The sequence below is a fragment of the Carcharhinus amblyrhynchos genome, unplaced genomic scaffold (assembly GCF_965287045.1).
Source record: "Carcharhinus amblyrhynchos unplaced genomic scaffold, sCarAmb.v2.hapA scaffold_43, whole genome shotgun sequence".
In the NCBI taxonomy this organism is placed as follows: Eukaryota; Metazoa; Chordata; class Chondrichthyes; order Carcharhiniformes; family Carcharhinidae; genus Carcharhinus; species Carcharhinus amblyrhynchos.
In genome coordinates this window covers 1922534-1949937 of record NW_027649784.1, presented here as the reverse complement: position 1 = coordinate 1949937, position 27404 = coordinate 1922534, and the positions used below count along the sequence as shown (strand labels likewise).

General features: G+C 44.6%; 1 protein-coding gene across 2 annotated transcripts in view; it reads right to left on the bottom strand.

Moving 5' to 3' along the window:
* Window positions 1-6342: 6342 nt before the first annotated feature.
* hsd20b2 (hydroxysteroid (20-beta) dehydrogenase 2) overlaps window positions 6343-27404 on the bottom strand; it is a 30555-nt gene continuing 9493 nt past the window's right edge. Inside the window, exons 3-11 of one of the 2 annotated variants that reach the window (XM_080181854.1) lie at window positions 23989-24064; window positions 19658-19768; window positions 18968-19035; window positions 17004-17048; window positions 15260-15294; window positions 13768-13849; window positions 12235-12300; window positions 7796-7945; window positions 6343-6642 (exon numbers count right to left, since the gene is read on the bottom strand). In XM_080181854.1, the coding sequence (XP_080037980.1) occupies window positions 6511-6642; window positions 7796-7945; window positions 12235-12300; window positions 13768-13849; window positions 15260-15294; window positions 17004-17048; window positions 18968-19035; window positions 19658-19768; window positions 23989-24064 (765 nt within the window). In that variant the 3' untranslated portion in view covers window positions 6343-6510. The remainder of the gene's footprint in view (window positions 6643-7795; window positions 7946-12234; window positions 12301-13767; window positions 13850-15259; window positions 15295-17003; window positions 17049-18967; window positions 19036-19657; window positions 19769-23988; window positions 24065-27404) is intronic. The other variant, XM_080181855.1, reaches the window with a different exon arrangement.

Sequence of the window (27404 nt, the reverse complement as noted above, 5' to 3'; positions counted from 1 at the left end):
AAGTATACTGTGGAGCGGTGGATTGGAGCCTTCATTAAATCCTTCTCCAGGCCCACCCCGAGAGGCACAATAGTGGACCTTGTGAATGAATGGCTTCAGTTGTAGATCTTCTGTGGTTCATTCCCAGGGTCACGTGAAAGGGTGAATGTCAATCTCTTTGAGGGATAATCCTTATCCCTGGATTCTATCCATAAAGTTTAGATCGGAATGAAGTGCTATGCTACCTTGAACTTCCAGAGGATTCAGTAGCCATGACAGTCACAGTGACTATGAACACCACAGCACAACTCTGCATCACCTTACTGACTAGTTGGGTAAAGATTGAATGGTTGGGGTCAGTGGTTATGAATGTAGAATGAATGTTGTGATGAATCTGCACTCTATCCTCTCCAAGGCCCATATATGTATGGTGCCCAGGACTGAACACAGTTCCCAGATATGGTCTGGACAGAGCTTTACACAAGGGAAGAATAACTTACTCTCCTTTGTAATATAGGCCCTTTGAGATAATCAGTGGTTAGGCCATAAGGCTATATTCTGTTTAGTTATTCTCCAGGTCAAATCTCAAGACCGCAGATCTACAGTTCTAAGTAGTGCACACTTTTTGAAGTCCCTCTACTGATCTGATTAACTTCTCACCTTCTCCACTCAGGAACACATGGTTTGAGTTAACAAACAGAGCTAGACTGCAATAATCTGATTATCAGATATAGGCACAGATTATTTTTCTTCTTGAGAGTTAGTTCCAATTAAAAAAAAGCGTAGTTCAATATTTTCACCTTGCTTCATCTGTTTTCAAGATAAGGAAGCCTGGGTGAAGATCTGTGGGGTCAATAACTCCATGCATCTCGCATGTACTAACAGACCTTGTCAAAGCTGAGACCAGTGGGGTGGAGGGAAGGGCCTTCCTAGATATTCCCGCAATGGAATACAGGCGTGGAAGCTCTTCTCGTACCCATACAAGCATATTGCCAGCTGGAAGTGTACCTCCTGCCATATTATGGTGGTTGCACTGGCAGCAGGAGTACACATTAGGAACATACGAAGGGAAAAATAATTTATTCAAATCAGTGTTTTCCACATCTTACAGGACTAATTTTTGAATGTCCCAATTTTTCAGTTGCTGAGTGTTGATCTTCCTAAATGCAACACAGTCCTAACTGCCGCAAAGGCTCTGATGCTCCTCTCACCAGACTAGCTTTACATTAATGAGGCCTAAGACACAATATTAAAGGCTCATCAGACCTCACTATTCAGGCACAAAAATCATTACCAGTACCCAAGTTGTGCACCCAAAACATAGAGGAGGTAAACAAATTTCTAGATATGTGCAAACCGCACTTTTATGGCCAGTGCAGAGTGGTGGTGTGTACAATCTATAGGATACCCTGCCTAGGACAACAAAAGCTCAATTCTCTTCTCCTCTAAGTCTCAGAACCTCCATCACCAACATGATAAAAGAACATTGGACAGCCATGCTGTCTCTATTAAATTTCTTTCCTGCAAGTCAGCTGGTACCCATGGCTATAACATCTTGTATTTATGTAGCATCTTCAGCAAAGTGCAATATCCTAAGGGAGTTCACAGAAGCATTTTCAGAGAACTTAAGGAGCTATTAGGACATGTGACCAAAAGCTTGCTCAAATGTAGGTTTCAAGGAATGTCTTCAAGGTGGAGAGGATTTAAGAGGTGGAGTGGATTTAAGGAAGATGTTATGGTAGCCACAAAAGCCACCAGGGATCATCAATAGATCTTCAGGTGGGCGTTATGAAATACAAACTTTTTTATTGAGTGAGCAGTTGCCCGCCCAAAGGGAAGCAGACAGTGGGGATTATAAACCTGCTGCTCAACATGGATCAGCATTGTAGGTCCCCAGGTGTAGACTGTCTAGCCATAAGCCACAGATGCGGCCTGTCTCTTTAGTTCAATGAAAGGTCTTTGGTGATGGGACACTGGTGTCTGGCTGAATTACTACAAATGATTTTCTCAATCTCTCCCTCAGGACAGCCTCTATAAGTCAAGAATCTTCTCCAGTAAGAAAAAGGCATTTCTCTGGCTAGAAAAAGCCATTGTGCTTCTTTTCAGGAAACTCAAATTCTATGATACCAGTGGCAAAGATTGAGCCAAAAATCCAGAGCACATATATTACTTCCTCCATGCTAACAACATTTTAAGAAGATGAAAAGCAACGGTCAAATTGTTAACACATACTTCACAGGGCAAGAAAAGCGGAGATAATTACAGCCATAGTGAGGCATTTAAAATAGCCAGAAATATGGTCAGAATAATTGGAAATGGCTTAAATTCAATTAAAACTTAAGCATCTTGAATGAGAAGCAAAAGAAAGAGTCGCAATTCACCCAAGTTATATTTTACGTTGGTAGGGACTCTCATCGTAATCATCCTCTCTCCCCAAAATATAACAGATTCATGCAATGTTGGGATCCTAATTTCCATTCATTTTCATCTCATTACCGAGCCTCCACACAGCAATCAATCTGCTGTGTTCAAAAGTCCATCCACACCAGTGGGATGTCATAACACTGTCTTATGAGACTTCTTACTGAGTGGCCAGGGTCAATGATTAGGGATTTTTCCATCTCTGCATTTCTCACAGAAAAAAAACACGTTTCAGGTGTTAGATGCTTCGAGATTTTGACACAAAGTCAAGCAGATGTCGTTGGACTGTTTGAATCTGAATAATCGGGTCATTCCTCAGAACCTTCTAAAAAAACCTGCCAAGAACAATCACCTTTTCATCCCCTGTCCACCTATCACTTTCACTGGAGCTGCATTTTAAAAATATATTCATCTTTGGGATATGGGTTTCATTGGCTGGGCCAGTGTTCATTGCCTACCCTTAACCGTCCCTTGAGTAAGTGGTGGGTGAGCCACCTTCTTGAACCCGCTGCAGTCAATGATGGGGTAGGTACACCCACAATGCTGTTAGGGAGGGACTTCCATGATTTTGACCCAGCGACAGTGAAGGAGCAGGGAACCATGGGTGAGTGCAGGGCATTCCTGTAATTCTGTCGGCTTAGAGTCAGAGGTTTACAGCATGGAAACAGGTCCTTTGGCCCAATTTGTCCATGCCACCCTTTTTTTTTGAAAACGCCTAAGCTAATCCAAATTGCCTGCATTTGGCCCATATCCCTTTATACCATCTTACTCATGTAACTATCTAAAAGACAAAACTGTACCTGCCTCTACTACTACCTCTGGCAGCGCATTCCAGACACTCACCACCCTCTACGTAAAAGAATTGCTCTTCTGGACATTTTTGCATCTCTCCCCTCACCTTAAACTTACGCCCTCTAGTTTTAGACTCCCCTACCTTTGGGAAAAGATATTGACTATCTAGCTGATCTGTGCCCCTCATTATTTTATAGACCTCTATAAGATCACCCCCTCAGCCTCCTACACTCCAGAGAAAAAAGTCCCAGCCTCTCCTTATAACTCAATCCATCAAGTCCCAGTAGCATCCTAGTAAATCTTTTCTGCACTCTTTCTAATTTAACAATACCCTTTCTATAATAGGGTGACCAGGACTGTTCGCAGTATTCCAAGTGTGGCCATACCAACGTCTTGCACAACGTCAACAAGGCGTCCCAACTCCTGTATTCAATGTTCTGACTGATGAAACGAAGCATGCCGAATGCCTGCTTCACCGCTCCACTTTCAAGGAGTCTGCTGGATGATGGAACTTGCCGGGTTGGCCACCAGTGACCATCACTCCATGCTGAGGCACTCCACTTCTCGTCACAGGCGGCCCATGAGCAAGAATTGGTGCAAGATGTGCCGAGGTTTGGTCTCCTGAGTGGAGATCCCACAACTTTCCCTCAACCTTTCCTTTCGTTTTTCTGTATTTTGCTTCCTTTCACTTGATGGGGGGAGGGGTGGGGGGAACTCCCCACAACTGCCTTTTGCATGTGCACCCCTCTCACTTCTCTGAGTGGGGAAGATGTTTGAGGACAGTGTTGAGGAGGGCAGACTCCCATGGTGCATACCGGGTGAAGCGGCCCGCTCGAGCTCAGCTTCGAAAACAAACCGTTAACGGCCAAAACACCTGCAACCCGGCTCGGGCGGGAAAGGAAAGCGGCGCCCTGATTGGTGGAGGAGCCACCGCGTGCACCCTTTTTCTCCGGGGGGGGCTGGTAAAGGGAGAGGGCGTGGCCTATGTGACGTTCAGCGTCGCTTTGACGTCTCACCTCCGCCTTCCGGAGGTGCCCGGGTAGCTGGCGCGCGCTTGCGCTGTTTGTTCTTTGTTTGAACGGTTAGGAAAGAGGGGGTGGAGCTGTGGTGGGAGGGTAGTGCCCCCTGGGCACGGGGACCCCGGCAGTGCTAGGGAGCGAAGTGCCCCTGCCCAGAGGAAAAACCTTGGCACTGTTCATCAGATGGTGACCTGTGGATGGGGCCTAGGTTGGGGGGAGTCGTGCTGCCAGTCTGCATTGGGATTGGTTTGGGCTGGAGAGGGGACAGCGATTGGGGTGGTGGGGCTGTCAGGGCGAGGGTGGGTTTGCCATTGCTTGGGAGTGGGGCACTTCAGTCTGGTGGATGGGGGGGGGGTGCTAGTGGGGGCTGCGTTCAGGCTATTGGGGGGGAGGTGGTTCGATGGCTAAAGGGGTAGTGTCACAGGGCGCCCCAGGCTGGCCAGTAATTGAGCTGACCAGGAAATGGGAGGTTGACAGTTCAGGGCCACTACTCATGGACCCTAGCATCCCCTCTTCCCCTGGGTTTTTAATGAGATCCCTGACTGGGGCCTCTTCAGTGCTCAGAGATTGAGGAGAGAAGCTGAACTGTCAGAACAGTCAAGATTTAGAACAGTTTTCCTGCCAATTCAGCACTTTTGGGAGAATCACCCCCTTTACTTCTGGCTGTGGTACTTGTAACATAGAATCTGATAGTTGAACTGATCTTCCTGGGTGTATATTGCATCTGTAGTGTCACAAGTGGACTTATTAACACTGCAATGAAGTTACTGTGAAAATTCTCTAGTCGCCACACTCTGGGTACACTGAAGGAGAATTTAGCTGTCCAATACACCTTATTAGCGCCTCTTTCGGACTGAGAGGAAACCCACGCAAACTTGGGGAGAAAGTGCAGACTCCGCACAGACAGTGACTCCAAGCCAGAAATTGAACTCTGGTCCCTGGCGCTCTGAGGTTAACCACTGTGCTGATGCATATTTGTATATAATATCTATTGCTATGTGGTATGGATTTGTTTTAATTGGCATGAATAGAAATGTAATAATATCAATAAAAAGCCTTAATTATAGGACCCGATTCAAATCTTATTGGTTAATGTGCAGGGTAGGTGGATTGGCCGTGTTAAATTATCCCTTCGTGTCACAAGGATCAGCAGGGTAAAAGACATTGGGTTATAGGATTCAGGCCTGCGTGGGGTTGGTGTTGATGCAGACCTGATGGGCCAAATGGCCTCCTGCATTGTAAGCATTCTATAACAAGTGTTGTTTTAATTGCCTTATGTAGCTTTGCAATGCAAGTCTAAATCTTACATTAAAAAAATTAAAAATAGGGCAGAAGGAAGCTATTTAGCCTATCATGCCATTGTGACAACAATCCCACCCAGGCACTATCCTCCTAACCCCATTAGCAGGGTATTTATCCTGCTAATCTCTCTAACACTAAGGGACAATTTAATACAGCCAATCCACCTAACCTGCACATCTTTGGGCTATGGTAGGAAACTGATGGGAGCATCCAGAGGAAACCTATGCAGACATAGGGAGAACGTGCAAACTACACACAGACAGTGGCCAGAATTGAACCTGAAATCTCCAATAACTAAAAACAAATTTCTAGGGCACTCCTGCCAGCAATCCCAGGCAGCACTGCTGCATCTTTGTTCCAGGGACCCGGGTACAATTTTGGCCTTGGGTGACTGGAATTTGTGCACATTCTTCCCATGTCTGCATGGGCTTCCTCCCACATTCCAAAAGACATAGGTTAGGTGAATTGGCCATGGAAATTCCCCCTCAGTGTACCTAAACAGACGTCAGTGTGTGGCAACTAGAGGATTTTCACAGTAACTTCATTGCAGTATTGATGTAAGCCTGCTTGTGACACGAATAAATAAACCTTTAAACTGATATTTCAGTCTTACAGAGCCTTAATCAGAGCATATCTGGAATAATCACATTTGGATATGGGCACCAGTCTTCAGGAAGTACATGCTGGCCTTGGAGGAGTTGCCTCCAGAACACCAGAACAGTACTGCTGGGGGAGACATGTTTTTATAACAAACAGGGCTAGTCCAATGTGCCAAAAATGAGTTGTGGACACCAAATGAAAGACTTAAAGAGTTTATTTTCACAACAATACAACCAAAACATTGCTTGACATTTTGCAAGGAATCCTTTGAGCAATTTTTACTTGGATGTTCACAGGTTGAACAGGAGATCCTGGATACTTGGCTGGGAATCAACTAGGACGACAAAGTAGTATGAAAATTGTCTCTCTCCACCATCACCCTTTCAGCCACCAAGACTTATGTTGTCTTGAATTTCTTTTGCCGTTTCTCCACCAATGCCAGTCTCTGTTTGGAAAAGTCCTTCATCATATTAAGGCTGAACTGGGTCAGTCGGAACCATTCCGGCATCAGCCTTTCGATGATGAAGTGCTGGAAGAAACAAGTGATCAGGAAAAATTAGCGTCTGGTTTCAACGCAACAATCATCCCTATTCCTTTCAAATACTTCCATTTTCTTGGAAAACTGCAGGTCAATTTCTGAAGAGTAGAGGCCTCTGGAGTATAATCAGATATTGGGAGTGCTGAGACATACTGGGATGCAGCTTTTCAGAAACTGATCCCTCTCTTCCACCTCCCCTACATCCCATTCTTACCACTAAGGTGGGGAAGAGGCCCCCAGGCTATTCTACCATGTAGGGCTGGGAAGAGATATGGAGGTTAAATAGCCAGGTCTGATGCACACATTTCTATCATCTATGCATGCAACTGAATCGCAGAATTCTGGCTGGTACACCTCAGCCATCCATCCAGCAACAATTTCCAGTCCCCAATTATCTCCCAGGCCAAGATGTGGAGATGCTGGTGTTGGACTAGGGTGGGCACAGTAAGAAGTCTCACAACACCATGTTAAAGTCCAACAGGTTTATTTGGAATCACAAGCTTTTGGAGTGGTCCTTCTTTGAGTGAGTGGAGAAGTAGGTTTTACAAACACAGCACATATAGACAAAGACATAATTGCAAGATAATGGTTAGAATTCGAGTCTTTGCGGGTGATAAAGAGAAAGATAATCATCGCTTAAGGAAGTGTGAATTGTCTCAAGCCAGGACATTTAGGATTTTGCAATCTGACGTTGACGCATTTCCTGACGGCTTGAGCATACATGTCGAGTTTAAGGCAGGTGGCCTTCTGGAGGGGTCCAATTCAACAATTCACATCTCTTTGACATCTGATTATCCCTCTCTCCACTTACATTGTCTGTACCTGTAAAGACTTGATCACCTGAAAAGACTTTGAATTCCAACCATTATCTTGCAATTGTGTCTGCATGGTCTCTACTTTCCACCTCCTGCAGTGTCAGGAAGAGGCAAGATAGTGAGGTGCTACATCCTACCAGTCCACCTGGTATTGGGTCTTTAATGTGACATTCTCATTCCAACCAGCCATCCCCGTTTTCTCACTGCCTCACCCGACCACACTGATCTTTGCTGCATGTAGTTCACAGGTATCAGTTCTGTCAAAGGTATCTCACACAAAATGGCCGTTTCACATAGAGGTACAGCACAGCAGTAAATTTACCACTTGCCTGCAAGGCATGGGACCAGCAGCCACTTGTCCGCTCACTTATCCCAACTGTGTTCAGAGCTTCCTGGACAAAGTCATCTGTACTCTTTATAAGAAAATTGGTTTCTATACCATGCGTCAAGTTGGTGGAGATCACGAGAGGCATTACACACTGAGGGAAAATAAAGATCATCTTAGCCAGTTTATGTACTTTTTGTAATATTTATTTATGTGGAAGAAAGATTCTACATATCCCACTATTCCAATCATCTCTTGGCTAACCTCACCGTGTGGTGACATGGCAGTGGTTAGCACTGCTGCCTCATTGCCAGAGACCCAGGTTTGATTCCTGGCTTGGGTCACTATGTGGAGTTTGCACACTCCCCCCCAGCATTTGCGTGGGTTTCCTCCGGGTGCTCCTGTTGCCTCCCACTGTCTGACAGACATGCTGGTTAGCACTGCTAAATTCTCCCTCAATGTACCTGAACTTGCACAAGAGTATGGCAACTATGGGATTTTCACAGCAATTCATTGCACATTAACGTGAGCCTACTGTGACACTAGTCAATAAATGTTAAAATTTCACCCCTTACAAAGTGCAAATCCTGTTTACTTGCACCAAATCCTCCAGTTGACTCATATTGGGCAACACCTCAAATTTTAAATTCTCACCCTAATGTCACTTCTTCCCTTTTCTGCAACCTCCGAGACATCTACATCTGCACTCCTCCAATTCCGATCTCTTGACCATTCTGAAATTCCCCCACTTTACTATTGTTGGTCAAATATATTGATTCTTCCTCTTTAAGACATGCCTTAAAATCTACTTGAATTAGGCTTTTGGTCATCTGTCCCAATATCTTTTCCCTCTCTCTCCCCTCCCACTCACCCCCACGTCTATATTTTATTTGGCCACACTGACTTATCACATTTAAGAAGTGCTATATAAATGCAAGTTGTCATCCAATTTCAGATCAGTAATACCATTGTTATTGGGACATTCTCAAGTACTGACAAACTTCTTTGAAGTAAATTGGCTACAGGGTGATTAGTGTGTCTTCATCTCGGTAACGCCCCTTCCTGCACAATTGAGATGTGGATATAGCATAAGAGTGTGCCTTCACCTCAGAAGTAATTCACCTTGGGATCATTCTATTGCCCAGGTCATCTATTTGAAGTTTCTGGAGTGTGAATCATCATAGTGCAGAAGGAGGCCATTCAGCCCGCTCCAACAACAATCCCACTTAGGCCCTATTCCCGTAGCACCATGTATTTACCTCACTACTGCCTCTGACAGTAAGGGGCAATTTAGCACGGCCAATCCACCTAACCCGCACATCTGTATGGGAGAAAACCCATACAGACTCAGGAAGAACGTGCAAACTCCATGAAGACAGACCGTCAATGGGCAGCTCATGCTTCAGATTCAGAGCCACAAAGAACTGCTCACAAACAAGAGTTTACAGTATCGGAACAACCCATTCAGTTCGTGGAACCTAAGCCAGGGTTTATTTGTGCTTCACATGATCGGAGACAAATCTGAAGAAAAAGCATAAATCATGCAAAGACTGGTCAGAAGATTGGGCAGAATATAAAGAATAGCATAGAATGGCAAAAAGGAAAAATTATAGTCTGAGAACATGTCAGAGAGGGAGTAATTTAGGAAAATTACAACACCAGGGGAGTGTTGCTGAATATATTATTCCCGTAACCCAACATATTTACCCTGCTAATTCTCCTGACACTAGGGCAATTTAGCATGGCCAACAAACCTAACCCGCACTGGACGTAGGAGGAAGCTGGAGTACCCAGAGGAAACCCCACAGACATGGAGAGAACATGCAAATTCCACAAAGACAGTGGCCCAAGCCAGGAATCAAATCCAGGTCCCTGGAGCTATGAGGTAGCAGTGCTAACTACTGTGTCACCCATGTCCTCTTGGACTTCATACTAGAGTCTTTGGCTAGTGAGATAGCTTTTGATTTTCCAAAACTCCCTAGATTCGGGAGATTGGAAAATAGCAAAACGTAATTCCTTTATTTAAAATGAAAAGAAGGGAGACAGAAAAAAGGAAATTATAAGCCAGTTAGCTTAACGTCTGTCTTAAGGAAAACATATAAAAGATTTTATGGCAGGCCAATGAGAAGATTCAAGGCAATCACACAAAGTCAACATGGTTGAAAGGAAAATCACGTTGACTCCAATAAATTGATTAAACATGCACTGTACTGTGACTTCTAGAAGGCATTTGATAAGGTACCACAACAAGTTATTAAGTAAAATAAGTGCTCCTGGTATAAGCGGGTAGGTAACATACTGGCATGGATAGAAATTGGCTAGCTAATGAGAAACAGTAGGCATAAATGGGTCATTTTCTGGTTGCAGAATTTAATAAGTAGTATGTCACCGAGGTCAGTGCTGGGACCTCAACTTCTTACAATTTACATTAATGATTTGGACGAAGAGACTAGCAGTACAATTGCTAAATTTGCTGATGACACAAGAAAGGTAAGAAGAAAGTAAGTTGCAAAGAGGACAAAGCTTACAAAGTGGGCTGAATAAACTAGGCTTGTACTCGTTAGAGTTTAGAAGAATGAGGGGAGATCTCATTGAGACGTATAAGGTGATGAATGGGATGGACAAGATAGTGGAGAGGCTCTTCCTGCTCAGAAAGGACAGTAGGACTAGAGGGCACAGCCTCAAAATAAGGGGGGGGGGGGTGCAGTTTAAAATGGAGTTGAGGAGGAACTTCTTCACTCAGAGGGTGGTGAATCTCTGGAACTCTCTGCCTGTTGAAGTGGTGGAGGCTGCCTCGCTAAATATATTTAAGACGCGGGTAGATAGGTTTTTGATAGGCAAGGGGATTAAGGGTTATGGGGAGAGGGCAGGAAAGTGGAACTGAGCCACATCAGATCAGCCATGATCTTATTGAATGGCGGGGCAGGCTCGAAGGGCTAGATGGCCTACTCCTGCTCCTATTTAAAGGGCGAAAATCTGCAGCATGCTACGGTTCAGAGGGACCTGGGAGTCCTTGTGCATGAGTCGCAAAAACCCAGTCTGCAGGTGCAGCAGGTGATCAAGAAGGTGAATGGGATGCTGGCCTTTATAGCGAGGGGGATAGAATATAAAAGCAGAGAGGTCTTGCTGCAACTGTACAGGGCACTGGTGAGGCCGCAGCTGGAGTACTGTGTGCAGTTTTGGTCGCCACACTTGCGCAAGGATATTTTGGCCTTGGAGGGAGTGCAGAGGAGGTTCACTAGGCTGATACCGGAGATGAGGGGGTTGGACTATGAAGAGAGACTAAATAGACTGGGTCTGTACTTATTGGAGTTTAGAAGGATGAGGAGGGATCTTATAGAAACATATAAGATAATGAAAGGGATGGATAGGGTAGAGGTAGAGAGATTCTTCCCGCTCAGAAAGGACAGCAGGACTAGAGGGCACAGCCTCAAGATAAGGGTGGGGGGGCAGTTTAGAATGGAGTTGAGGGGGAACTTCTTCACTCAAAGGGTGGTGAATCTCTGGAATTCTCTGCCCGTTGAAGTGGTGGAGGCTACCTCGCTAAATATATTTAAGACGCAGGTAGATAGGTTTTTGATAGGCAAGGGGATTAAGGGTTATGGGAAGAAGGCGGGAAAGTGGAACTGAGCCACGTCAGATCAGTCATGATCTTATTGAATGGCGGGGCAGGCTCGAAGGGCTAGATGGCCTACTCCTGCTCCTATTTCTTATCTTCTTATGTTCTTATGTGAAGTCCTCCATTTTGGTAGGAAGAATGTTATCCAAAATGGTAAGAGATCTGGGTGTCCTAGTGCATAAATCACAAAAGGCACATACAAGACATCAGGAAATCAAACAGAATATCATTTATTGGGAGGGGAGTTGGATAAAAAGTCAAGAGGTTAGGCTACAGTTGTAGAGGGCACTGGTGAGACCACATTTGGAATACTGTGTACAATATTGGTCTCCTTATTTAAAGAAGGTAAATGCATTAAAAGCAATTCAGAGAAGGTTTACCAGACCAATACCAGGAATGGGTGGCTGCCTTATGAAGAAAGGTTGGAGGGGCTAGGCTCGTATTCACCAGAATTCAGAAGAGTTTAAATCTTTAAAATTGGGGGGTCTTAGGGTGAATGTGGAGAGGATATTTCCTCCTGTCGGAGAATCTGGAATTCCCTTAAAAATGAGTTGCTCATTTAATCTCATCTGAAAGACACAACCATCGGCAGTGCAGTGCTCCCTCAGTCTGAGCGTTACTCGCTCAATTCCTGAACATGGGTTTGAAACCAGATGTTCAGTCAACAGCTCAAAGTAAATGAGGTGAAGCACCACATTATTGAACAATCATCTGGTTAGGAAAACTAGGAGCACACTCATCTCACCTATGTTTTGGCATCCGACAATTTTGCGTGAATTCTTGTTTACAATTCCCAAAAGAAAACTGAAATAATTTTGCCATACCTGTATAATAATCCCATTTATCTTGTACTCTGCATTCAGTGCCCGAGAAAAGAAGTCGATAAAGACCTAAAGGGGAAAAAAAAATTTCAGAGCCCAATTAGTTAATGATCTTTCATCATGTAGCCCACTTTGTCCACAAAACATTCAAGCAATGCTAAACCTTTAGAACAGCCACAGGTTTGTGTCATGAGGGGGCAGATTTATTAAAATCAGGGCGAAGGATTTCAGTGTGGGGATCAGAAGAGCGAAGATTGTTCATCTTAGATGAGTGCAGAAAAGAATAAAGGCAGAATTAACTAAGACATTCAAAAACAAGAGAAACTGTTGTAACAAGAGTCTGATGGCTATGACATACAGCTCACAGTCCCCAAGCTGGAAACAAAAAACTCCATCTCTTGTTGTTTTTACACTATCCTGTGAATTTGCAAATGTTTGAGATGAGACATCAAAATGTAATTATCCGAAGCAGACACGGACAAATACAATTCCTCTGGAAGATAAAGCGAGTAGGGTACTTAAGGGTTGTAGCAACCAGAAGGGGAAAAAAGACCACATTGATAGGGCAACCAGCTTTGGTCTTTTTCAGTACAATCTCTCTTTTAGGAAAATTGTGCCCAGATTTGCAAAGTAACCATCCGGAGAATAGAAATCTACTGCAGACAGAGATCTTTGGGAGTAAAAAGTGGAAATCTGCTCTATTTGGCTACCCAGGAAGACAACTGAACAAATGGCCACAATGTGGAAGTATTATATCAAGACTAATCAAAGAATAGCTAACTGTATACTCAATCTTCGTTTCACCTCAGAAAGCCTGGCCAATTCTTTACAATCTGAAAGTAAACAGCGGAAGTTCTGCAGCATTGGCAAAGCACATTCCCTCCAAATTTAAAACAAATAAAAACCCTGTTTCATAGTCAGACTTGGAGTGGCAGAAAAGGGGAGTTACCTCACCCCTCCTTCACACTGAAGTAATTTTGCCATACCTGTACGATAATCCCATTTATTTTGTATTCTGCATTCAGTGCCCGATGGGTCATACCACTCTGGGCAGATGGGTTGATAACAAGACGATAAAGGCCAAAGAGTCAGAGGTAAAATAATTCACACAAATCATGATCTGGAAGGATTGTGCAAGCAGATTCACTTAACTTTTCAAAAGAGAATTGACTTGAAAGGTGGATAAATTGTACGTCTATGGTGAAAGAGCGGGGGTGGGGAGGGCCTGGGACTGACTGGATAACTCTTTCAAAGAGGCATCACTATGGACTGAATGACCTCCTTTGGTGCTGTAACATTATGATTTTACTTCAGTTGAAGATTTCTACATTGAAGAGAAAAATCATTTGTTTACTATGGGGGCCCCAAACTGCGGACATTCACATAGGTCAGGCTGCAGTTTCATACATCGTCCAAAAGATCTGCATCGTAATAGTGCACTTGAAGCATCAGCCTAAATTATACATTCATTTCTGGAAAAAGGCTAGATCTTGCAACACTCACTCAAAATGTGAAAGAATATGTTGTTAAAAATACCTTTGTAGCGCAATACATGGTGATTAGTGGATGAGGGTGAGTCCCAGCTTCTGAAGAAATGTTGATAATGATGCCTTTCTTCCTGCCAAGTCGAAACAAAAGCACTAAATGCAAAGGCTGAGACAAAGAAGGGTGCAGACCCATGGTACAGGACAGCGACAGGATTGGGAAGAGTGGGAGTAAATGGAGGGGAGAGGGAGGAGATTCATTTGAAAGACTGCAGTTCCAAAAGTATAAAATAAATTGCAGTGTCAGTTTAGGTGCTCAAATCTTAGTGCCCATGAGTCTTAAATTCAACTCTCAGACTGCACCCCCCCCCCACCCCCCCCGTCATGTGAGTTCTGCCTCTCCCACCCACTGCTCCTCACCATAGAGGAAAGTTTGGCATTGTCAAGGAGTTGAATTATGTGGCTGCTAAATCTGGTCAGAAAATGCCAGTTGCTATTCACATTTCAGATATGCATTTCCATGACAGTTACAAAGGGAATTTCACACCCTGCTACACCTGGAAATTTTTAAAGGGCTGAATTTTACCACAGGTATAGTGCTGCAAAGGTGGTGCTTGTAAAATGCTAAGAGGTGAAAATATTGCATGGTCCCTTTAAAAAAAGGTAGTGATTTCTGAAAAAAATGCAAGTGCATATGCAGTACACAGACTAAAACATCATATCAAAGGCCAAGAATAGTGTTTTTTGGTTTGTTTACAGTTTAGTTAACCTGTTCATCGCTAGTTAAATAAAAAGTTTGTTGATTTTAAGAGAACCTCAGGTAGTTATTTTGATTTAACCACTAAAAGTTGCTGTGATCATACTGTTACTCACACACTAACAGGTGAGACAAGGTAATCCTCTTAGTGGTTAAGTATTAGTTCTCAGGGGCGGGGGGATCAACCTTCCCTCTATAACATAGGGACTGAGCCCGCACTTGCCAGCAGCAGCTCTAGTTTGATGGGTTTACTGTAGGAAGTCTCTTAAGGTGGCACAGTGGCAGTGGTTAGCATTGCTAACCACTGTGCCATCATGCCAGGGACCTGTGTTCGATTCCCAGCTTGGGCCCCTATCTGTGTAGACTCCGCACAGTCATCCCGTGTCGGCATGGGTTTCCTCTGGGTTCCTCCCACAGTACAAAAAATGTGCATTGGCTGTGCTAAATTCGTCCTCAGTATACCCAAACAGCACCACAGTGTGGCGACTGGGGGATTTTTACAGTAACTTCATTGCGGTATTAATGTAAGCTGACTTGTGACACTAATAAATAAACTTTAAACTTAAATCCTTAGAGTAGGCAAGCAAGACCCTGATGCTATTTGTCTAATTCAGAGCCTTGGCATCTCACCAAGGGGCTGTGTGCTCCCAAGGCAGGAGGAAGACCTCACAAGCACCTGAAAAAAATGATGGTCTCAGAAAAAATTTAAAATTAGGGGGCCGAAGGCGATAGGTCCTGTGAAATAGGTAATAAAGTAACCTCCCAAACAATGAATCTGCTGTCATACCTTTTCACCATGTAGGGTAGAACAATTCTGGTCATCTACCAAAGAGAATAGAGGCATGAGTTAGACACGACACAAGATAGAAATATTAACTCTATAAAATGTCATCTTGGTCATGCATAAGCCAATGCTACAATTATTGAAATTAATTGATTTAGAGAGAACATGGGAGCCTATTTTATATTTTTAAGATTTGGGTGTTGTAACAACCAGTTTTTCCAATGTTTGCTACTGTTTAAATGCACTGTATGGCCACACACACGGTCAGTGTGGTACTCCTGGGCTGTTGTGTGGCTATGCACGCCTGTGGCTCAGCAAGAATATTACTCACAACACAGTCCTGGCAATGCAACTTGGTCCTTATAGACCCCATTTGTCACAGTAAGACGCTGCACAGAAATGTCGTCAAAATTTGACATACAAAGCTATATTTGGATCTAGAAACAAACCAAAAGGCACGTGCAACATGGCTTCTTTAAATAAAAACTGCATTTATTGCCAACATGATGCATGCACAGTTCCAGTTAGCTCTTGCTTCACTGCAAGTGATAAAGAAGGCAGTGACCAGGAGCAAAGATGGCACTGCTCATATTGGTGGTTAAGGCAATATCCTTTCATTTCTAATTGTAGTAGATTGGCTAAAGTACCTGTTACTCACGGACAGGGGTTGGTTTTCTAAATTGTGGTCCCAGTCAGACTCGGGCCTCCGCCAGTGAGTTTAGTCCAAGTTGGGAGAGGTGGGATGGTGCAGGATGAAGGCATGAGGCTGAAGAGGGAGGATGGCAGTTGTTCATGGGCACATCATTGATGGCACGTGCAAAGGCACTGGCAGATTGGGCATAATGGAGTGATGCAATTGGAATTCTGCACGTACACAGACCTGTGCGAAGGTGCAGACAGCATCGGTGACCATCTTGCGTTGCCATGAGACTTGACTCTTTTTACTTTGCAAACTCTCTCAGCTGGTACAACTCTGCAGTGTAGCTTTTAAGTGAACAATATCTACAAGTTGCAGTTTCAAAACTCTAATGCACTGCAGTTTGGTGACCAAAAAGAGTATTTTGGAGGAGTCAGAGGAGCCAAAATATTAGTGTAGTTGCTGATTAGGAAATGCAGCAGCCAGTTTATGCAAAGTAAGCTCCCCCACAGCAAGGGAATAAGTAATCAAATAATCTGTTTTGATGATAAATACTGACCAGGGATAACTCCACTGCCCTTCTTTAAACTAATGCCACAGGAGCGTTCCATCCACTTCGAGGCAGGCAGGATTGACATCTAATTTGAAAGGTGGAGCCTCCAACAGTGCAGCACTGCTTCAGCACTGTGCTGGGTGAGTCAGGTTAGAATGATGTGCTCAAGTGTCTGGGGTGGGAATTTGAAACCACAGGTTTCTGAGCCACTAAGCTAAGTCAAACATCTAACTTGTACCATATTAGAGGTGATTTTCTGTAAGTGGCTTACACCCAGCAAGATATGCATTGTGATTCTATGTCGGACACGCCAGGTAGAATCATAGAACCCTACGCTCCAGAAGATGCCATTCGAGCCATAGAGTCTGCAGCAACTCTCTGGGTGGCTGGAACTTGTAACAGCCAGAACTGGTCTTCTTTGCCCTTCAGCCAGGGAAGATTCCTGTTGTAGATGTTATGCCACAGTGGCAATTGTATAACCCTTCAAAAAAAGGGCAAACAAAAATAGTAACGTCTCTTTAAAACTAAACAGTACACCTTAATATTTGAATGCTTACCATCAGTACAGAAAGTACATTGCAGTTCATTATATCAAGAATTTCCTGAAACATAAAAACGAAAAATCCTTTGTAAAAGTTCTCTAAGTCACCTGATTTTACATGCCTTTGTTTAAATTGGCCTCCATTTCTCAGTGTACCCCATCCTAAGATCACTGAGGTTCATGGGAACACTCGGACACTCTGCTGAATGGCCAAACAACGTGTGAGCCCACAACTAGCAAAAGTCAGTGGTCAATTGACATTAATTCACCCTCAATTCTTCAATCAAGTGTACCATCCCCAACTGCTCTGAATCACTGTCTAGGGACAGAAAGCTCAGAAAGGGCTGAGCCTGGCTGTTCCCTGCACCAGAATCAAAAAAAAAGTTAACTCCACAATTCTTTCTTCCAACGGAGGTGGCCCAATAGCATGCTGCCCTGGTTTAAAAATGGGATGTGCCCTGCTTTTTGAAAAACACATGATGTGGAGATGCCGGCGTTGGACTGGGGAAAACACAGTAAGAAGTCTCACCTGACGAAGGGGCAAACTCCGAAAGCTTGTGGGTTTACTATCAAATAAACCTGTTGGACATTAACCTGGTGTTGTGAGACTTCTTACTGGTTTCAAAAGCGCACACAGATTTGGTGTGACACAAAGACAGGGCATTACATCATGCAACACACAATGCAGTACTCTGCTGCCGAGGTTCAATTGCACATCACTGCACGTGACTTTTTTCAGATCAATTAGAGACTAGATGCTTTTAGTAGGTCCTGGGGTCAATTGGAAGCAGCAATCATGAAGGCCTGTTTACACTTAGGTGCCACATGTAGAGAATTTCTCCACAATGCATCAGCTATTTTGCAGTACATTATGACCCTTTCATCAGGCCTAGCTAGGGTTGCCAACGCTTGTTGGACATATTCCCTGGCAAGTTGGCAACTGCAAGACCAGCCCCAGAAGAAACACTCCCACAGTGTACCAGAGCAATGTTTTTTTCCCCATGCCACACGTGTTCTTTGACCATCTGCTGCCAAGGCAGGCCCGAAAATCAGTATAATATCCAAATTAATTTCAGGAATGAGATAGAGAATCTGGTAAACTGGTGCAGCAACAATAATCTCTCCCTCAACGCCAATAAAACAAAAGAGATTGTCATCGACTTCTTGAAGCATATGAGAACACGGCCCTGTCTCATCAATGGGGGCGAAGTAGAAAGGGTCAAGTTTTTAAGTGTCCACCTCACCAACAACCTGTCCTGATCTCCACATGCTGACGCTACAGTTAAGAAAGCCCACCAACACTTCTATTTTCTCAGAAGACTAAGGAAATTTGGCACGTCAGCTACAACTCTCACTAAATTTTACAGATGCATCATAGAATACATTTTCTGGGTGTATCACAGCTTGGTATGGGCTCCTGCTCTGCCGAAGACCGCAAGAAGCTACAAAAGGTTGTGAATGTAGCCCAATCCATCACACAAACCAGTCTCCCATTGAATTGGTTTACTGCCCACTGCCTTGGAAAAGCAGCCAGCATAATTTAGGGCCCCACACACCCTGGACACGCTCTCTTCCATCTTCTTCCATCAGAAAAAGATACAAAAGTCTGAGGTCACACACCAACCGACTCAAGAACAGTTTCTTTCCTGCTGTCATCAGAATTTTGAATGGACCTACCTTGCACCAAGTTGATCTGTCCACCCTAACTGTGACTGTAACACTCCATTCTGCACTCTCTCCTTACCTTCTCTATGAAAGATATGCTTTATCTGTACAGCAAGCAGTAAAAAATACTTTTACTGTATACTAATACATGCAACAATAATAAATCAAATCAAACATTTGCCTTTTACAACCACAGAGGAAGATTTACATGCCAACTTCCTGAGGTGAGTATTTTGACTGACCACAGAAAACTGCCCTCAGGAGCGGCCTGAATTAAGAGGTGGAGAGTGGCAGATCTGAAGCAACATACTATACCTTTTCAACATCTTCGACATCAAGAAAGTAGCACGGGACCATCTGGTACGTTTTCCCAACATTGTTCACTGAAACAAGGAAAATCACAATTAGAACAGAATGCACATGTCCAGCTCTTTGACCTTTTCCACTGGCTTCTATTACTGACTGCACCCATCAACTTCCTAGAATCCCTATAGTGCAGGAGGCCACCAATTGGCCCATTGAGTCTGCACTGACAACAACCCCAGCCAGGCCCTATCCCACAACCCCATGTATTTACCCTGCTAATCCCCCTGACACTAAAGGGCAATTTAGCATAGCCACTTGACCTAACCTGCACATCTTGAGACTGTAGGGGGAAACCACAGCACACGGAGGAAACAAACACATACTTGAGGAGAACATGCAAACTCTGCACAGTCACTCAAGGCCAGAGCTGAAACCAAATTCCTGGCGCTGTGTGGTCACACTGCCAACCACTGTGCCACCCACAGTGGTCTTCTCTCTCACTTTCCCAGTCCCCATGATACTGATGTGAAGTAAAACTAATTAAACTTGAATTGATGATCATTCTGTGTAAATTACCTGATGAACACTTTTTTTTCAATAAAACACCAGATTAGATTATTTACATTAAGCCCCCTGTCTTCAGTCTTTAATTTCTCTTACATTTGCTCAAGTTAAATGTGGGGAAGGCATTGAGGTTACCCAGAATTCCGATGTTCAGATCCTTCAGCGCCGCCTCAATTGGTCCATAGATTTCAGCACCAGAAGTGAAGTCAGCCTGAATGATCTTAGTTTTCTTCATATGCTGTTGTTCTGCAATTATTCAAAAATGGCTAAGTTATCATCACACAGGGTTCCAGAATCACCCCACATGCCCGCTCACCCAAATATACAATGATACAGAACAGGAGGAGGCCATTCAGCATGCTCTGTACCTAATCTCACACCCTTTCATAGAATCCCTATAGTGCAGAAGAGGCCATTTGGCCTATCCAGTCTGCACTGATTGATAAATCATACCCAGGCCCCCCTCCTAATCCCATCCCTGTAATCGACACTTCCCATTGTTAATCTATTTAACCTAAACTAAGGGGTAATTTTCATTGAATCCCTACAATGCAGAAGGGGGCCATTCAAACCATCGAGTCTACACCAACCATAATCCCACCCTATTCTCGTAACCCAACATTTGTCCTCTTGCTAATCCCCTTGTCACTCAGGTCAATTTAGCATGGCCAATCCACCTAACCCCCACATTTATGGACTGTGGGAGGAAACTGGAGCACCTGGAGGAAACTCACGCAGGAATAGGAAGAATGTGCAAACTCCACTCCAAGACCAGAATTGAACCTGGGTTGCTGGCACTGTGAGACAGCAATGCTAACCACTGTGCCACCCAATTGTGCATGACAAATCCACCTAACCTACACATCTTTGGTCTGTGGGAGGAAACCCACGCAGTCACGGGGAGAATGTGAAATTCCACACAGACAGGCACCCAAGGCCAGAATTGAACCCGGGTCCCTGACATTGTGAGGCAGCAGTGCTAACCATGACTCTGCAACATTTACCCCTTCAAGCAACAGGTTTCTTTTTCAAAGTTCTACTGAATCTGCTTCTTTCAGGCAGTGCATTTTTGAATATAATAAATTGTCACTTACCCCTCGTTCTTTTACTTAATCAACTAAAATCTGTGACCTCCAGTTACTGACCCTACTGCATCAGGGAATAGTTTTACATGATTTACGCAAATGACGTCAAAACTTTGAAATATCTCTACTTTCTCAGCAGGCTAAGGAAACTTGACATGTCAGCAACGACTCACCAACTTTTACAGATGCACCATAGAAAGCATTCTTTCACAAGGAGCTACAAAAGGTCGTGAACGTAGCCCAATCCATCACACAAACCAGCCTCCCATTGACCCTTCTACACTCCCTGCTGCCTTGGGAAAAGCAGCCAGCATAATTAAGGACCCCACACACCCTGAACATTCTCTCTTCCATCTTCTTCCATCGGGGAAAAAAATACAAAAATCTGAGGTCACGTACCAACTGACTCAAGAACAGCTTCTTCCCTGCTCCCGACAGATTTTTGAATGGACCTACCTTGCATTAAGTCAATCTTTCTCTACACCCTACTTATGACTGTAACACTACATTCTGCACTCCCTCGTTTTGTCTACGAATGTTATGTTTTGTCTGTATAGCACACAAGAAACAATACTTTTCACTGTATACATGTGGCAATAATAAATCAAATCAACAGTCGATAAATCTCAATCTAATTTACTCGCTGAGATGAATGATTCCAGCTTTACCACATTAACGGAACTCCTATACTTCTGCTGAGATTGTGGAAATTCTCTGCACCCTCCCAAAATTGGGCAGTCTAGAATTATACACCAAATCCTAGCTGGGCCCTAGCAGCTTTGAACCAAAGGCCAACCTATGAGAAGTAGGATTCTTTCCCTGACACAATAACATTCCTTTCGGCTGAGTGTGGACTGTGAATTGGGGGAAAATGCATGAAAAGATACAGCTAGGTTTGTGTAAAATAATCCTTTTTCAGAGCACTTCAATTATTTTAAAACATTAAGTTTGAATGCCAATAGCAAGTGTTTTCTTTTCCCACGCTGCATTCCTGTCTCCATGGGAGTTATGATGTGGGTATGCCGGCGTTGGACTGGCGTAAACACAGTAAAAAGTCTGACAACACCAGGTTTTAGTCCAACCTATTTATTTGATAATATACTCACTAGCTTTCGGGGTTACCCCCTTCGTCAGGTGAATGGAGAGTTCTGGCCTCAGACAGAGCATATAAAGCACAGACAGTTTAGAGATTACTGATTAAAATGCGAATCCTTACACCTAACCTGCTGTTCAAGACCTGAAGTGGCTGATAATGTGAGTGGAAGGAGCACTGATCACAGTTTAAAGAGATGTGTATTGTCTCCAGACAGTACAGTAAGTGAGGTTTTGCAAACCCAGGCAAGTCATGGGGGTTACAGATAGTGCGACATGAACCCAAGATCCCTGTTGAGACCGTCCTCATGTGTGCGGAACTTGGCTATCAGTCTCTGCTTACCATGCAGACGCTACGACAACGGATGAATGAACATCGCTCGACAGTCACCAGGCAAGACTGTTCCCTTCCTGTTGGCGAACACTTCAGTGGTCACGGGCATTCAGCCTCTGACCTTCGGGTAAGCATTCTCCAAGGCGGCCTTCACGACACACGACAGCGCAGAGTCGCTGAGCAGAGACTGATAGCCAAGTTCCGCACACTCTCGGTTCCGCAAACATTCTCGGTGTTTGCGTGGGTTTCCTCCGGGTGCTCTGGTTTCTTCTCACAGTCCAAAGATGTGCAGGCTACGGGGATTGGGCATGCTAAATTGGCCCTAGTGTCAGGAGATTAGCGAGGCAAATACGTGGGGTTACAGGGATAGGGCCTGGGTGCGATTGTGCTAGATACAAACTCGATGGGCTGAATGGCCTCCTTCTGCACTGATTCTATGAAGTTACTGTGAAAATCCCCTAGTCGCAGCACTGCCAATGTACCTAACTAGCCCATCTTTCGGACTGTGGGAGGAAACCAGAGCTCCCAGAAGAAACCCATGCCAACATGGCGAAAACATGCAGACTCTGCACAGACAGTGACCCAAGCCAGGAATCGAACCCAGGTCCCTGGCGCCGTGAGGCAGAAGTGTCAACCACTGCACCACCTTTATAACTTTTTGTTAGACTTGATCAATCTTGATTAATGCAGAAATAACACCATGACCCAGCTCCTATGCCCAAATAAGGAGTACACAGTGGGGTCAGTTTTGAATTTATTTCTTAAATTGGCCCTTTCACTTACGTACTTTATTTCTAACCAAAAAGCCAATTCAAATTAAGTCCAATCATGGTCCCCACACGAGGGACAAACCAGATCCAAGCTGACAAGGCAAGGATCTTGTTTCCCATCTTGGTTGCGATCAAACAAGATCCAGGCTGACGGAGGAGGCATTGAACATAAGAAACAGGAGCAGGAGTAGGCCATCTAGCCCTTCGAGTCTGCTCCGCCATTCAATAAGATCATGGCTGATCTGAAGTGGATCAGTTCCACCTTCCCTCTTTCTCCCCATAACCCTTAATTCCCTTGCCTACCAAAAACCTATCTACCCGTGACTTAAATATATTTAGTGAGGTAGCCTCCACCACTTCAACGGGCAGAGAGTTCCAGACATTCACCACCCTTTGAGTGAAGAAGTTCCTCCTCAACTCCATTCTAAACTGCACCCCCCCCCTTATCTTGAGGCTGTGCCCTCTAGTCCTGCTGTCCTTTCTGAGCAGGAAGAGTCTCTCTACCTCTACCCTATCCATCCCTTTCATTATCTTATACGTCTCTATAAGATCCCTCCTCATCCTTCTAAACTCCAACGAGTACAGACCCAGCCTATTTAGTCTCTCTCCATAGTCTAACCCCTCATCTCCGGCATCAGCCTAGTGAACCTCCTCTGCACTCCCTCCAAGGCCAAAATATCCTTGCGCAAGTGCGGCAACCAAAACTGCACACAGTACTCCAGCTGTGGCCTCACCAGTGCCCTGTACAGTTGCAGCAAGACCTCCCTGCTTTTATATTCTATCACCCTCGCTATAAAGGCCAGCATCCCATTCGCCTTCTTGATCACCTGCTGCACCTGCAGACTGGGTTTTTGCGACTCATGCACAAGGACTCCCAGGTCCCTCTGCACCGTAGCACGCTGCAGATTTTCGCCCTTTAAATATTAATCCCTCCTTGCACCCCTTCCTGGGTGTGATCTAACGCTTTATCTTAGCCAAAAGGTTGAAATGGCTTTAAAAAAATTGTATCAGGTTAACCTCATTAGCTGCCCTGACCTTCACTCCATCCCAGCCATGACAAATCACGATTGCAGGCACATTCCCAGTGCAATAGGCTCGCCTCCTCACCTGTCTGACCACTGCCAGTAAGCAGAAACATTGTGTTGAGCGACAGCTTGCTGCATAGGAATCTCCTATGGTTCTCACCTATTTCCTCTGCTGTGGCTCGCAGCTTTTCCAATGAGCGGCTGATCAACACCACATTGAGTCCTCTTCTTGCCAGCTGAGAATCAGGAAAAGAAATGCATTAATCGAGTGCCCCACACGTTGGTAAAGACTGGGCAAATTGAGCAGCATGGAGAGATCTGGCTGAAATCGGATAACGCAGTGTTTCAGTAGAAGAAAACGAGGAGTTCTGTGCCCTAGTATGATGCAGAGGCAAATGGATCAGACAGATCTCAGTTACCATCTCTGCTGAAGTTTGTCAGCCAGGACACTGGGGGCATCATGGCTGCACCAAGTATTTTTGGAGTTTCCCATTCTCACTGTCCTGGTTCCTCTCCAGTGGATATCTGAATTAATAAACTCCGAATTGATAAGAACTGGAGGATGGTGATCAACACAGGTGAATAAGGTGTTCATGGAGACACACAGCATGCTTGCATTGAGTATAAAAGTTGGTGAGAATTATATTACAGCTGTAAACATTGGATAGGCCGCATTTTGGAGTATTGCATGCAGTTCTGGTCACCACATTACCAGATGCTTTGCACAGAGTGCAAACAAGGTTCACCAGGATGTTGCCTGGTCTCGAGGGTGTTGACTACGAGGAGAGGTTGGCTTCACAGGAAAAACAGAGGCTGAGGGTCAACTCAGTAGAAGTCTACAAAGTTATGAGAGGCATTGACAAGGTGGATAGTCAGAGTCCCAGGGTGGAAGGGTCAATTACAAGGAGACACAAGTTCAAGGTGAGAGGGGGGAAGTTTAGGGGAGATGTGCAGGGAAAATGTTTCATGCAGAGGTGGGTGGATGCCTGAAACGCACTGCCAGTGGTGGCAGTGGAAGCAGGCACATTGGCAATGTTCAAAGTGTATCTTAATAGGCAATGAATGGGAGGCGATTGGAGAGATGGAAACCGCAAATTGGTGCAGGCATGGTGGACCAAAGGACGTGCTCCTGTGTTATATTATTCTTTAAGAGTGGACCTGTGCCCTCGCAGAACCCAACTCCTTCAAATAAGGACGTAAGAAATAGGAGCAGGAGTAGGCCATCTAGCCCTTCGAGCCTGCCCCGCCATTCAATAAGATCATGGCTGATCTGAAGTGGATCAGTTCCACTTTCCTGCTCTCTCCCCATAACCCTTAATTCCCTTGTCTATCAGAAACCTATCTACCTGTGACTTAAATATATTTAGCGAGGTAGCCTCCACCACTTCAATGGGCAGAGAATTCCAGAAACTCACCACCCTTTGAGTGAAGAAGTTCCTCCTCAGCTCCAATCTGAACTGCTTCCCCCCCCTTATTTTGAGGCTGTGCCCTCTAGTTCTGCTATCCTTTCTAAGCGGGAAGAATCTCTCTACCTCTACCCTATCTAGCCCCTTCAGTATCTTGTATGTCTCTATAAGATTCCCCCCTCAGCCTTCTAAACTCCAACGAGTACAGACCCAGTCTATTCAATCTCTCCTCATAGGCTAACCCCCTCATCTCTGGTATCAGCCTAGTGAACCTCCTCTGCACTCCCTCCAAGGCCAATGTATCCTTCCGCAAACGCGGCAGTCAAAACTGCACACAGTACTCCAGTTGCGGCCTCACCAGTACCCTGTACAGTTGCAACAAGACCTCCCTGCTTTTATATTCTATCCCCCTCGCTATAAAGGCCAACATCCCATTCGCCTTCTTGATCACCTGCTGCACCTGCAGACTGAGTTTTTGCGATTCGTGCACAAGGACCCCCAGGTCCCTCTGCACCGTAGCATACTGCAGCTTTTCACCTTTTGAATAATAATCCCTCCTACTATTATTTCTACCAAAGTGGATAACCTCACATTTGCTAACATTATATTCCATCAGGTCCTCACCCACTCACTCAGCCTATCCAGATCTCTCTGCAGACTTTCCGCACCTTCCACGCAATTTGCTTTTCCATTCATCTTCGTGTCATCAGCAAATTTCGTTACCCTACACTCAGCCCCCTCCTCCAGATCATCTCTGTCTCCTCAGTCACTCAGCCCCCTCCTCCAGATCATCTCTGTAAATGGTAAACAGTTGAGGTCCCAGCGCCAATCCCTGCGGCACTCCACTAGTCACCAACCGCCAACCAGAATATCACCCATTGATACCAACTCTCTGCTTCCTATTAGACAAACAATCCTCTATCCACGCTAACGCCTTATCCCCAACTCTGTGCACCCTAACCTTTTGCAGCAACCTTTTGTGGGGCACCTTATCAAATGCCTTTTAGAAATCTAAAAACACCACATCCACCGGTTCCCCTCCGTCTACCGCACTAGTCACATCCTCATAGAAATCCAATAAATTTGTTAAACACGACTTCTCCTTAACGAATCCGTGCTGTGTCTGCTTGATCAAACCATTCTTTTCTAGGTGCCTTGCTATTTCTTCTTTGATGACGGATTCTAGCATTTTCTCAACTACAGACGTTAAACTAACCGGCCTATAATTCCCTGCCTTTTGTCTGCTACCTTTTTTAAACAGCGGTGTAACATTAGCCGGTTTCCAATCTTCCAGCACTTACCAGGAGTCCAGCGAATTTTGATATATAATTACTAAGGCATCTGCTATCACCTCTGCCATTTCTTTCAGAACTCTGGGACGCATTCCGTCCACTTCTGGGGACAAGTCTACCTTCAGTCCCATTAGTCTATAAAGCACTACCTCTCTAGTGACAGTAATCGCATTAAGGACCTCAACTCCTACCATCCCTCTATCTTTAATATCCGGCAAACTATTCGTGTCCTCCTCCGTGAAGACCGACACAAAAAAACTTATTTAAAGCCTCAGCCATTTCCTCATCACCCACCGCTAAATCCTCCCTCTCGTCCTCCAAGGGTCCAACATTCGCTCTAGCCAGTCTCCTCTTCTTTATATATTTGTAAAAACTTTTACTATCATCTTTTATATTCAGAACTAGTTTAGCTTCATACTCTATCTCTCCTTTCTTTATCACCTTCTTAGTCATTGTTTGTTGTTTTTTAAATCTTTCCCAATCTTCTAATCGCCTACTATTTTTGGCTGCTCTGAACGCATCAGCTTTTAATTTAATACTCTCCTTTATTTCCTTCAAAGGCAGAGAAAAACTTTTGGCATGGGTGGGGGACAGAATTTGTGAAATGCAACAACATTCCAAGGCACTTTTCAGGAACATTATCAGAAGAGAATTTGAAAGCAAGTCAAATACAGGGATATTAGGGGACCAAACGTTTGGTCAAAGAGACAAGTTCAACAGGAGGAGAGCTTTAGAAAGGAAATAGCTGAAGGCATGGCTGCCAATGGCCAGGCAGAGAAAATTCAGCATGTGCAGCAGGCCAGTTGGAAGAGAGAGAGAGTTGCAGAGCAAGAGGTTATAGAAAGAGATAGGAAAGAGGCAAGGTCGTGGAAGAATTT